The 13,080-nt window shown below is 37.0% G+C and overlaps 1 protein-coding gene across 1 annotated transcript in view; it reads left to right on the forward strand.

The window, feature by feature from the left end:
* Positions 1 to 1,729: 1,729 nt before the first annotated feature.
* Positions 1,730 to 13,080, forward strand: part of pipox (pipecolic acid oxidase) — a 30,544-nt gene continuing 19,193 nt past the window's right edge. Inside the window, exons 1-3 of the mRNA XM_086141066.1 lie at positions 1,730 to 1,883; positions 5,927 to 6,075; positions 12,064 to 12,277. Coding sequence (XP_085997192.1) covers positions 1,761 to 1,883; positions 5,927 to 6,075; positions 12,064 to 12,277 — 486 coding nt within the window. The 5' untranslated portion in view covers positions 1,730 to 1,760. The remainder of the gene's footprint in view (positions 1,884 to 5,926; positions 6,076 to 12,063; positions 12,278 to 13,080) is intronic.

Below are 13,080 nucleotides of genomic sequence, written 5' to 3' on the forward strand. Positions count from 1 at the left end.
CTGTACTTGTCTTTCTATTAATATCTATATGTATAATGATAATAATAACAATAATAATATAATAGTCAACATATTCATCATTTAAAAATCATTATTATTATTATTATTATTGTTATTATTATTATTTAAACAAATCTAACATGATAGCTGTTTTGCTGCTGTGACAAAGGAATTTTCCCTATGGGGATCAGTAACAATTATCTTATTTTACAAAATTAATACTGGATATGAGAAATAAAAGGAAAAATGAAAATCATGTAGTGGACAGAAATACAAATACAAATAACACGAAATTCTTGTGGAAATCTTCTCGTTGTGAAACTGAATTTCTCTGCTTGAAGACATTCAGCCCTCATCTGAATGGCTTCTTCAGTTCCAATCATACAAGATCTTTGAATAAAAAAAAAAATACAGTAAAATGTTTAAAAAAATGAATAAAAACCAAGCTGAAATGCACAAATAAATAAATTAAAATGCAGAAAAATGTGTTGTTGTTGCCCTCGGCTTTCTGATCGTAGGTGTTGTGGCAGAGGTGGTTAAAAGGTACTGCGGCGCTTCCACCTGACCGTTCTTGAAGTCAAATGGTGACAATTGTTTTTTTTTTTCAGCAAAAAGATTGAAAATGTTTACTGATACTTTATACAAAACAGTTTGTTTCAGGTCTAGCGTACAAATGCTCCTCTATTGTGTGTCATTAGGCAGCTAAATGTGCACAGAGCACACATAATAACAAGAATTCACTAGTAATAATAATAATAAAAAGATCAATTATTATTATTATTATCATTGTTTATTATTATTTTATTTATTGTTGTTTTTTAATATTTTACAGTATTTTTTTTATTTAAAGATCTTGTATTATCGGAACTGAAAAAGCCACTCAGAAGAAGGAGAAATTCAGTTTCACAACAAGAAGATTTCCACAAGAATCTTGTGTTATTATTATTTTTTTTTTATTTCCGTCCGCTACATCATTTGCATTTTTGTTATTGATCCCCAAAGGGAAAATTCCTTTGTCACAGCAGCAAAACAGTTCTAATGTTACCTTTTTTTTAATAATAATACGATTTTTAATGATGATGATAATGATTATTATCATTATCATCATTGTAATAATAATTATTATTATAATTATTATTATTATTACACATTATCATGATTATATTATTATTAATAATAGTAGTATTAGTATTAGTATCAGTATTAGTATAATTAAACATTATTTTATTTTTATTCTTATTTTATTATTAATATTATTGTTGTAATTGATGCCATTATTATTATTATTATTATTATTATTATTATTATTATCATTAGAAAGTGGCAAAATGTGCAATAGTGATGTTTTTACAGACTGCCTCTAACAAGCCATTGGGTCTCTGAGTCATTTGAGTCACTGAGTCACCCGGAGTCTCACTTTTTCCTCCAAAATAAATATTAATATCAATGCATCGCTGCGAAAGTACAATAAACTAAAAGCCAACAGTGGCACATTGGAATAGAACAACCGTGCACAGAACGCGGGTGTGCAAATTTTACTCAGCAATGGTGCAACGTTACAATCAGGAACGTTACAAACCAGGAATCGTGACTCACGACTCAGTCAAACGACTCTGGAGTTTTGAACGACTCGTCCACTCTCCACACCTCCACACCTTCACACCGTCCCTCCTCCTCCTCCTCCTCGGAGTCCGACTTTTAACAGTTAAAAAGTTGAAGAACCCTCGGGTTTTGTAGCTTTCAATGCCCAGAAGCTGCGGATGTCAGTGGAAATGTCGATTTCAGCCGAGTTTGACTGTGTCGTCATAGGAGCCGGAGTCCACGGCTCCTTCACCGCTTACAACTTGGCGGGGAGAAAAAAGAAGACTCTTCTGCTGGAGCAGGTCCGACACACACACACACACATATGGAACACACACACACATCCAGTAGTTTCTCACTTACTGTAACTAACATGCAGTGTATTCTTAGTGCGTTTGGAAGAACTGTATGTACCGTGCAGTGCATGTACACAATGCAATGTGACTGCATGTTTTTTTTTTTTTATAAATGCACTTTGCAAAGCTGAAAATAAGCTTTTAAATCCCATTGTCATTTGATTGTGGTGTATCTATTTGGCTAAATATACTTCTGCTTATCAGGTGACCCACAACTGCCTCAATGTAGAATAAAGATAGCAATTCACTGCCTCAGTCAAAGTAAAGTAATAATTAACATTTCTTCCCTCTGGCACGGAGAAACGCTCCAGAGAAGGTGCACCTGCTGCTCTTGGGCTACATGGATAATGGAATAAATCATATTTAAATCTTGTAATACTTAATGTACTTATTATGTATTACAAAAAAATATATATTTATTGTTATACATAATACATCTGATTTTTTTGTAAAATGTTTTGTGATAGACATGCCATATGTGTAAAAAGAATTAATAATAAACCATATTTTTTTAAGTCAACAGTACAGTGGTGTATGCTATAACTGTATGCTATATTAGCAAGAAATATATAACATAATGATATGATATAATAATAATAATGATAATATATATTTTAATTCCTCTTCCCTCAGCCGCAGGGAATGTTCAAATCTTTGTAGTTAACCGTTAAGACAATTTATATTTCATTGTATTTCTTATTCTCCCTCCTTCCTACTATTATCTATTAGTGTTATGTTTTTACTTGAAACTCTGGCACAACAATTTCCTTCAGGATAAATAAAGTTGTTCTCATCTCATCTCATCTCACACTGTAACAATGAAAAGCTTTTATCAAAACATTCATGATATGAAATATTTTGAAACAGCCAATCTGATGCTCGCCCTCCTAAACAATGAACCACAGGCAGGTCTCAGGTTTAAGGTTTATTTTAAACGCCAACTGAAACATTCCAGCATGAAAAGTTCTTATTGTGTTCATCAGACGACTTTTGTTGGATTCCTGCTGTTGCCATGGATAATCTGCTGGCAGGTGTTCTAGACCGGGTTCCCTTTTACCACGATGAGCAAATGCGCTCTGAGTTTTTATTAAAATTAGAAGCTGATTGGTAAAGTTTGTTTTGTGTGAAACGCTGGTGGCTCATATCGAGAAGGCAGCAGAACCAATGCATTTTTTTTTTTTTTGAACGAAACGTGAGAAACGATCTGTTTTGCCAGGGAGACTTTGAAAAAGCAAAACGCAATTGTTTACCCGGCTCTTCTTTTTCCCCCATCTCAGGCGCCGACACACGTTTTCGATTTATGAGACAACCGTACCCGTTTTATGATGAGCTTTTCTTGCAAGAAATGCTCTCGCCGGGTTCTCTCAAACTGCTGGGAGAAAAATGGAAAGCGAAGAGTAGAAGGTCATTGCGAATGGCCGCTTTCGTGGTGCACAGCGGCAAACCTACTAGACCTAAAATGCACCGTAGGGCCGAAAGTATCGTCCAAATAAAGACGGGAATCGGGTGTTCCAATCCCTTCCACGGCGACAGGCACAGGTGGATCAAATCTGTTTTTACGAACGTTTGTGAAAGATGGGGTGGCTCTCAGGGGTTCGGTGAATTCCGGCGTGGCGCTGTGACAGGACGCCGCCTGTGCGACAAGCGAGCTCTGAATCTCAGAGCTGTGCGGAATCATCAGCGGGTGCTGAGCCCTAATTTCCCAGCAGAGATCAATGAAGTATATAATATAACTGAAATACTTTGTCTGTAAACAGTCCGAGAGCTAAGGTTATTCATGGTTTAATTAAGTTAAAAGCGCTACGCTCAGTGGGCAGATTTAGTTAGCATTAACTTAGCTTAAAGATGACTGAAACCGTATTTGCTTTGAGCTGCTTCGCTGCACTTAAAATAGGCTCTTTTGTTGAATGTTAAAATGAAAAATGTCCCTTTTCATCTTGGGTGAGAAAATGCAGGAATGGAAAGTGGCTGGAGTGCACGGAAACCCTGGAAGCCAAACCAACGTCTAAAGATACTCTTCAATTTCCTCATTTTGACTTTGTTTGTAGCATTCACACATACGGGCGCTATAGTTTTACGCCTGCGTTTCCATTCTTCAGCTGAAAAATTGAAGTTTCTTCAGTTGTCGGTACACATTATCTTAACCTGCTGTTTCTCAAAATCATATTACAAAGTCTGTCTGTATATTTATCGCCACCAAAACTCCAGTCATCCTCTTTCAAATGCTGGAATATAGATAATCATTGTGTTTGTAAAACATGAACTTTTGGTCTCTACACAATTAATTTTCGATGGTTTAAAAATAAACCCTGAACTAAATACATCCTGTAATAAATTTTGAAAATTCTGTACTCCTTTACAGAGCACGTATTATGATTTATAAAAACAAAAAAGAAGTTAGGAATTATTCTAGTATATACCTAAAAAAAACAATCAATTTTTCTTAAAATTTTTTTTGGGTAAAAACCCTGAAAATCCACTTTGCATGCAACAAATTCCACCTATTTTTAGCTCATTATCGACTAGTTCAACCTACTGAGATGTTTCTACTTAAGCATGAGAATGTTTGAGCAACATAGTGTATATCCACACCAACATACATTACATTTTTTTTTTTCTTCAATCAAAAAGGTCCCTTGAAAAATAATGTTGACTCATTTATTAGAAAAAAAAAAACAAAAGGCATTCGACAAGGACACCCCTGCCGAGTTTTACCAATAACCAATGTGTTCCTTAAAACGTGGCACATTACTGGAAGCAGCCACACTTGGTTTAAGTAGCATTTTTTTGCAAGTTGCATCATCACTGGGAGGCACGTTTTGCTTTTCCCTGTCAGGGATGTGCACTCACAGGATGGTGGAGGAAAGAGTTGGAGTCCTGGCCAAAAAAAAAAAAAAAAAAAAAAGCTGAGATCTACAAAGAGAAATTGACTTTTCTCCATATGCATGAGAACTGCAGGGAAAATGAGCATGTCTGGTTTGAGATTAAATTTTCCACTTCTCAAAAGGAGCTGTAGATGGGAGTCTCAGCGATGAAGCTGTTTACGGAGTAAACTCACAGCGTTAGATTATTTCGGGCATCTTAAAAGCAACCGTTACTGTGGATGAATATTTATGTGTTGGTATCTCTTTAATACACCATCCACCTATTGATGTACATTGTGTGTGTGGGTGTGTGTGAGAGAGTGTGTGTGTGTGTGTGTGTGTAGGTCAAACCAAATCTTCTGCAGAAACCACCTAAAACACAAGATCAGTTCTATATATTTACATCAGACCTATTTCCAGTTCATAGTACATTTAGAGTATCTTTAAGGCCTTGGTCATATTTATTTTAGACATAACTGTTATGCTGTTATGCTAAAGGAATTTAACCGCTTTATCGTGATCGATAAAGTTTTATCTCATCAGCTATGAAATTATTCCCCTACTTGTTTGAGTTTTTTACCCCACAAAACTGATCTGGTGTTCATAGTTTCACAATGAGAAGCAGCTTTAAAACATCCACAATCAAACAATCTTTGCAGTTACAGTTAACAGTTAAGACAATTTATATTTCATTGTATTTCTTATTCTCCCTCCTTCCTACTATTATCTATTACTGTTATGTTTTTACTTGAAACTCTGGCACAACAATTTTACTTCGGGATGAATAAAGTTGTTCTCATCTCATCTCATCTGGTGAGTCGTGTGTGTGTGTGTGTGTGTGTGTGTATGGATAGTATGGAACGCGCAACAAAGTATGTATAACCCAGACACAGCACTTCCCTCATAGGTGTGTCTGTCTGACAGATATTGGACTCAACAGTGTTCCTGATAATTTATGATGTACTTTATTAAGAAATAGTCATGCCTAGCGTTTTTTTTCTCCAGCTCAATGAAAAGCATCATCAGCATTTCCAAGCGTCCTGAAAAAGAGGTCACATCTGCATAGGGTCTTCTAAGTTCAAGGTGAGCTAGAACCTCTAAAATCATGTTTTGTCTCCCCCTCAGTTTGTTTTGCCTCACTCCCGCGGGAGCTCGCATGGCCAGACCCGCATCATCCGCAGGGCTTACGATCAGGACTTCTACACCCGCATGATGGAAGAGAGCTACGAGCTGTGGGCTCAGCTGGAGAGGGAAACAAGTCTCAAACTCTACAGGCAAGTCGTCAGCACACACACACACACACACACACACACACACACACACACACACAGAAAGAGAAAACCAAGTAAGCGTAACATAACAAAAGCTTTGGCAGAGCAGACATTTGTCACATTCAAGGTGCTGTGGACGCACAAGAGCAGCAACTCAATCTACGTGAGCCATAAATGCGTGGCTTTCTCATTACCTCCAGCATCACTGAATCACCCCCAGACAGCTTTCATGCCTTTGAATGTGGAACAGAGGCTTTTTTTTTTTTTTTTTTTTATTTTTTTTTTTATCCAAAGCGCTGAGAGATTTGTGTGTTTATGAATATGAGTTTCATATCAAATCCCTCGCAAGCACTTTTTGAATCCCTGTCATGTTGCTCCACCAACAACTAGGTAAATAATAAATATGCATAACAACATTATGCGTGTCTAAGCTTAATAGCTCGTGATACCGAGCCACGCCTACGTTATGTTCCTGGAAATACGGTGCACTTCCCTGTGCGTGGTGCACCTGTCCTCAGCTCATGACAGATGGGTCTGCTTCTGAAGGCCACTCATGCCCTTGGGCTTGTAAAAAAAAAAAAAAAATAAGAGGAAAAAAAAAAAAAACGTCTGCATCACAATGAAGAATGTCCAGCTGAGCTCGGCGTGACTCTGCCGGTTCCCTCTCCCTGACACCGGGCCGGAGCCGTGTTAAAATCTACCCGTTTTATTTCGCCCGGTATATCAACGCTCCCACCGATCACCTACTTTGACAGGCAGCGCTAGATGAGGTATCATATTTACGATGCAACACACACTCACGGACCTTTTCCTTCCTCCGTCACAGGCTCGTAAACACTCAAGTACACACCGAGACGCAGTCATAAAATTCCGTGATGAATGGCTGAAGCCTTTAGCGGGGGTTATCTGAGCTCTGAGGCTGCTGACAGATGTCGGAAGGAGTGTCAGAAAACACCGCTGGCAAAGGGCAAGTCAGCCGTTTAACAGCCAGATTACAGATTACAGATTACTAAATTACCGCCTCCGCGTCACAACCTCTCGCTCACTTTGTGACTCTGGTCACTCGGCGTCCGGTCAGATGCCTCTGCGTGGCTCTGCTCTGATTTATTGCAACCTGGATATTATTTTATCCCATCAGATGTTCATCAAAAACATATTTTTTTTTTTTTTAATCAGTCTCCGCTTTCTATTTATTTGTGAATGTCTTATGCTATCTTTTAATTGTCTCTCTGTTTATATTTATAGCCATATTTATTGACACTGTCATAGTTGCTCTGCTGTGACAAAAGAATTATAAAGTGAAATAATAAAGTACATCTTATCAGGAGTTCTCCCTCGTGCCTTTTACTCACTGCATCTTATTTCTCTAATTGCATCTTCTGTATCTCTCTTTATTCCCTCGTTGTATTCAGATTTATTTTTTTTGTCTTTTTCACTATTTTCCTTCTTTTGGTCAGTCTCCTACCTGATGCTGTTCCTTCCTCTCACCCTTCCTGTGGCATTGTTTAATTATATCTTCACATGTTTATAGTGGTACCATTTTAATAGTTGCACATGGAAAAAACATGCTTCTATGTTTTGAGAATTGAAAGTTTTATCAATGCTACGCTTGATTTGTAAAAGTTCTATCTTTAGATTCTAAACAAGAATCTAAACATTCAATCTAACAAATTCTAAACAACTTGTATTTAAAAGTGTATTGTGCTGGATGTGCTTCTATTATCATAAAAAGAGGGAAAAATGCTGCCAACTTAATCCCAACTAGGTAGCGTTAGTTTTGTGTTCAGCCTTTTCTGAGAGCAACATCAACAGGAAATGTTGCTGAATGTTTGTTTTCTTTTCTTTTGTTTTGTTTTTTTTGGCTTCCTGGCGAGCTGATGGAAGGATGAAGGAAACTAAAATGATTCTTTATAAGATGGGAAAAAAATTCTTGATAAGCTAATTTGTATTATTTCATGTATATTTGTTCATATAGTTGTGTGTGTGTGTGTTTGTGTGTAGATACATGTATGTATGTATGTGTATATATGCACATGTATGTATATATATGTATGTGTATAAATGCATATACACATATATGTGTGTGTATGTGTATATATAGTTAATGCATGCATGTATATGTGCATATATATCTATGTATATATGTATACATGTGTATTATGTATACATATATGTATACATACATAGGTATGTGTGAATATATGTATGTGTGTGAATACATATATGTGTTTGTATATATGTGTACTGTACATATATAGGTATGTGTATATATGTTTGTGTGTATGTTTATGTGTGTGTGTGTGTGTGTGTGTGTGTGTGTGTATCTCAGACATCTGATCTCTTGCTTGTCTCGCAGGACAGAAATTTTGGTTTCCATTGGGAATTGAGTTGGATGGCAAGAAATTCCTCGAATCCCATAAACCAGATCATCATGCTGTTTTCCTTCTTTTCCTTCGTAATCTTTTTTCTTTTTAACCACAGTAACATGCAATAAAATACATTTTCTTTAATTGTTTGGATATGGATAATATAGTGTTGTCAACATACAGTCACAGATTCAGGACACCTATTCAACTATTATTATTTTGTTGTTTTTTTTCCAACATAGTAAGAATGGTCAACAATTTTGCCTAAATCTATATCATAACTTTAATGTAATAAGGCTGCAGGGAGGCTGTGGAGCCAGTGATTTGCCGTCGGGCAGAAACATAATAACATCAGAAGAGAAAACGGGGGCCGGCACATATTTCAACTGCTGGCTATTTGGGAAGTGATCAGGATTTTATTGCAAGATGCGATTAAGTTCTATTTAACCCTAGCGCTTCCGATGGGGCCGAGAGATCAGCGGATAATTTATTGATTCTTGAAATATACAAGACAACAGAAGCGGCTGGTGGTTTGTTTGAGCCCCCGTTGCAGAATCCACCACCTTTCCTGCTTTATTTATGCCAGCGATGTGTTCGCGTACGAATCTGCGCTGCATATTTATTGATACTGAACTATATTGAACTATAAATATCGATACACTGAGGGCCTCTCGTCAAAGCTTAAAGTACGTCGCCTCATATCAATGCAGCAAATGATCATTTTATAAACAAGAATAAAAGGTCATTGTTTTTTTCAGTAATGTTTGAAAGTGTCATGAGCACGTCCAAAAATATACATTTCAGCCTCTTTTTGTTTTGTTTTTCAAAACAAGACGTTATTCTTTGGCATTTTCTCACCACTTGATCGGAGAACAATCAACAGATAAATGAATAATGTCAATATTCTTTACGAACAGCCCAAGTGCGTTGAATTTGTCTGTTTATGTTGCTTTTGGTAGCTTTGTACAAAAATATATCTCGTGAAGCTGCTAATCATAATCTGACAGCAAAAGACATGTAGATCTATTTGTCGGCTTCCATCCTCATCAACACCATCGATCAACACTGGGGAAAATTACATTTTTTAATATTACTTGAAGACAAATACACGTTGTACCCTTTAAATTTGCGGGCGCATATGACAGAATAATATTTGTTCCATGGATTGATTCAAGGGAAGGTGGCGTCCTTCAGCCTCAGATCAGATCTTTTCATCAATAACAAGACACTAAAATGTCGAAAATGACGAATTAGACATAACAAACATTTATCTATTCAGCATGCCATCCAAACTGGAAATTCTATTTTTTATTTGAAAAAAAAAAAAGTGTCCTCGTCATTTTTTTTTTTTTTTTCTTTTTTACGGTGTCAAACAGCCAAGGCTAGAATTGTGCGATGAAACCTTTATGACCTGAAAGTAGCTTCACTCTAACACATGAATGGCGTGTTAACTTGTATGTTTTACTGCATTCTGTTTTCTAAACCTCAGCATTCAGGTTGTAGACAAGAATACAAAAAGTCCTATTAGTACTCATGCTTTCACATTAATTCTAAGCCATGGACTTGCCTCACATCTGTCTTGTCACGCTGTGCTTCCGCTCCTCAGATTGAAAACCGAATCGAAGCTTGTTATGGAAATATATAATTAGTGTGTTTTTCTACCTTGTCAAAGTCAGGGACAGAATTTCCTCAGCAAACTCCAATTCAATTTACATCTGAAGAGGAGCAATCCCAATCTTCTTGTCATCTCAGAGGACACACACACACACACACACATACACACACACACGGGAAAGTAACAGCTGAACCAGAAAAAGTCCTCCAATTATCAATTGCTATGTAGGCTAAATACCAATGAGAGGATTTTCATTACCTTTTCATAACAACACAACGGTCTGAAGATAATTGTAAGAGTAGATACTTGATATATATTGTCGCATTTTTAATTTTAAATGTCCTGGTACCTTCATGTGACATCTGTGAATCATTATTATAATTTTTTGGGTGTTTTTAAGTAATTTTTTTGGTTTGTTTTTGTTTTGTTCTTAGAATTGATTTGATTTTTGTTTGGGCAAATTAATACCTCAGTTTGTTTACATTCTAGATCGAAACGGTTTTGATTCACTGCCATTTATTTAAATAAAACAATATTAAGACAAATCCTGCTATTGCCTGCCTGCCTGCCTATTAACGACTACTTGTCTTGCTTTTTGTCCTTCATCTATAACTCAATCTTCTTTCGATATAATTCATCCGTATCTATTTTGGACCGACAAGCAGTGAAACCGCACCCCGCTTTCCGGACACAAACCTGAAAAGACATTAATCATGGGCTCGTGTCAACGGAAACCATCTGACCGACCTTCTTTTGCACCCGGCGTGTCAGAGTCGGAGTAATCCGAGATCCCCGGACGGTTCTCGCCAGGCCAACCTGCCTGCAGCAACCATTAACGCACATTTAAATCAATCAATTCTCCTCAAAACTAATTGGAAAGAAAATGGATGGCCAGTCTTGCCTGCTGCCTTATCAATATAGACATTTCAATTTCACTTCTATTTCTATCCCAGCTAATAACATTTCTTTGTGATTTGTTATAGTTCGGGAAATAGACTCCAAAATATTTTATTTTTTTTATCTGTTTGCTCTTTCTTTCTGATTTGGATGGGGTTTTTTTTCATGTCGCATCTTTTGGGGAGGATTTCGCGGTCACCGCTGTCTTTCCAATTTACGTATTTAATGTAGGTCTTTTGAATGATTTTAAAAGGCATTTGGTGATTTGGCATCAGCAAATTTGCGTGAATAAGTTTGTTTGTTTGTTTGTTTAGAAGTTTATTAGGACAGTGTACAAATACATCAAGCACAGAGGCAGAGATGTTTGTACCGGATTATAGCTCATCGCTAATTTCCATCTGTAGTCCTGGACAATACAAATATAAAACTGTATAAAATAGACAATATACACTGCTCAAAAAAATAAAGGGAACACTTAAAAAACACATCCTAGATCTAAATGAATGAAATATTCTTATGAAATACTTTGCTCTTTACACAGTCGAATGTGCTGACAACAAAATCACACAAAAATGATCAATGGAAATCAATAGTATCAACCCATGGAGGTCTGGATTAGGAATCACACTCCAAATGAAAGTGTAAAAACAAACTCCAGGCTGATCCAACTTTGATGTAATGTCCTTAAAACAAGTCCAAATGAATCTGTGTTGCTTCCTGAGTGGACACTATGATTTCACACAAGTGTGATTGACTTGGAGTTACATTGTGTTGTTCAAGTGTTCCCTTTATTGTTTTGAGCAGTATATATAAAATATACAGATAGGCAGTAAGGTAAAGGTAAGTCAGAGAACGATTGAAAGCATCAAAACTATGATTAGACCATTTTTCAATGCATTTTGAGGGAATATTTGGATTCTTTTGTTTTTGATTTGATTTCCCACCTCATCATTTGCAGATTTGTCTTTCTTCAGTTATCATAATGTAAGTATAGGTTTGGATAGCACGTTATTAATCCCCATGGAGACGCCCCTCGGGAAATTGTACTCATTTAGTAAATATATATGATATATTGTGATCGAGTTGCACTGTAACACACCGATTTCCTCCCAGGCAAACAGGACTCCTGGTGATGGGGCCGGAGAACAGTCACAGTTACCAAGTGGTGAAGAACACTCTGCAGCGAAACCAGGTTCCCATCGTGGTTTTGACCCCAGAAAACTTCAGCCAGCACATCCCCAACGTCAAGCTTTGGGACGGTACGGGGGCGCTGGTGGACGTGAGCGCAGGAGTGCTGTATGCAGACCGGGCGCTCAAGACGGTGCAGGTACGCAATTTAGCTCCTGGTGTTTTGGAGGATCGTTCGTCATCGATGGCGTCCTGTGAGTCGCAGAGGGTGAAGGAGTCGTACGTCGGTACCGTCTAAACTGTAGTTTGCTTTTCGATAAATAGACTCAATAACAACAGTGGTCACGGAACCAATATGTACAGTTCATACTGGACAAAAAAAAAAAAAAAAAAAAACGGATAACATTTGTCGTGTTAGCTGTAAAAAGAAAAGAAAATTGCAGGTTATAGCAACAATTATTATTACTAGTTGCCCACAATGAGTGGATCTGGATACAATTACACAAACAACAACTAAAATAAGTGAATGCAGACTATCAACATTCAGGTTCTCTGCCACAATTATTCTTATTTTCCATATAAAAAAATTTTCATAAGCTTTTGAATAATACCGCCCTCTAAGTAGAATATTTTTGTCTTTTATTGCTGTGAAGGAAGTTTTCCTTGAGAGTGATTTTACCTCCGTCTGCTTGTTTTCTCCTGTTATTTAAGTACGACGTTCCAGTGTCTGTGGATATTTAGCACCTGACGTCCGCAGTGGGTTTGTGGCAAGTAAATACATCTTTGGCAGTCTTTAGGAACCCTATGCTGACAAAATATAAACATTCATTTGTGACACAGACACACACTGTTGGAGAACTCCAGTTACTTTGTTATTGGATGAAACTACTGATATTGACAAATAGTCCAATTTAAAGAAAAACAATGACACAAGAGTTCGGTTAGACCTTCTTACTAATTGTGGGACATTTTGAGCAGAATGCAAAAATACCAAAGCGCCTC

Source organism: Fistularia commersonii, chromosome 3, assembly GCF_037954325.1.
Source record: "Fistularia commersonii isolate RoL2024-O1a breed Wild chromosome 3, RoL_Fcom_v1.0, whole genome shotgun sequence".
NCBI lineage: Eukaryota > Metazoa > Chordata > Actinopteri > Syngnathiformes > Fistulariidae > Fistularia > Fistularia commersonii.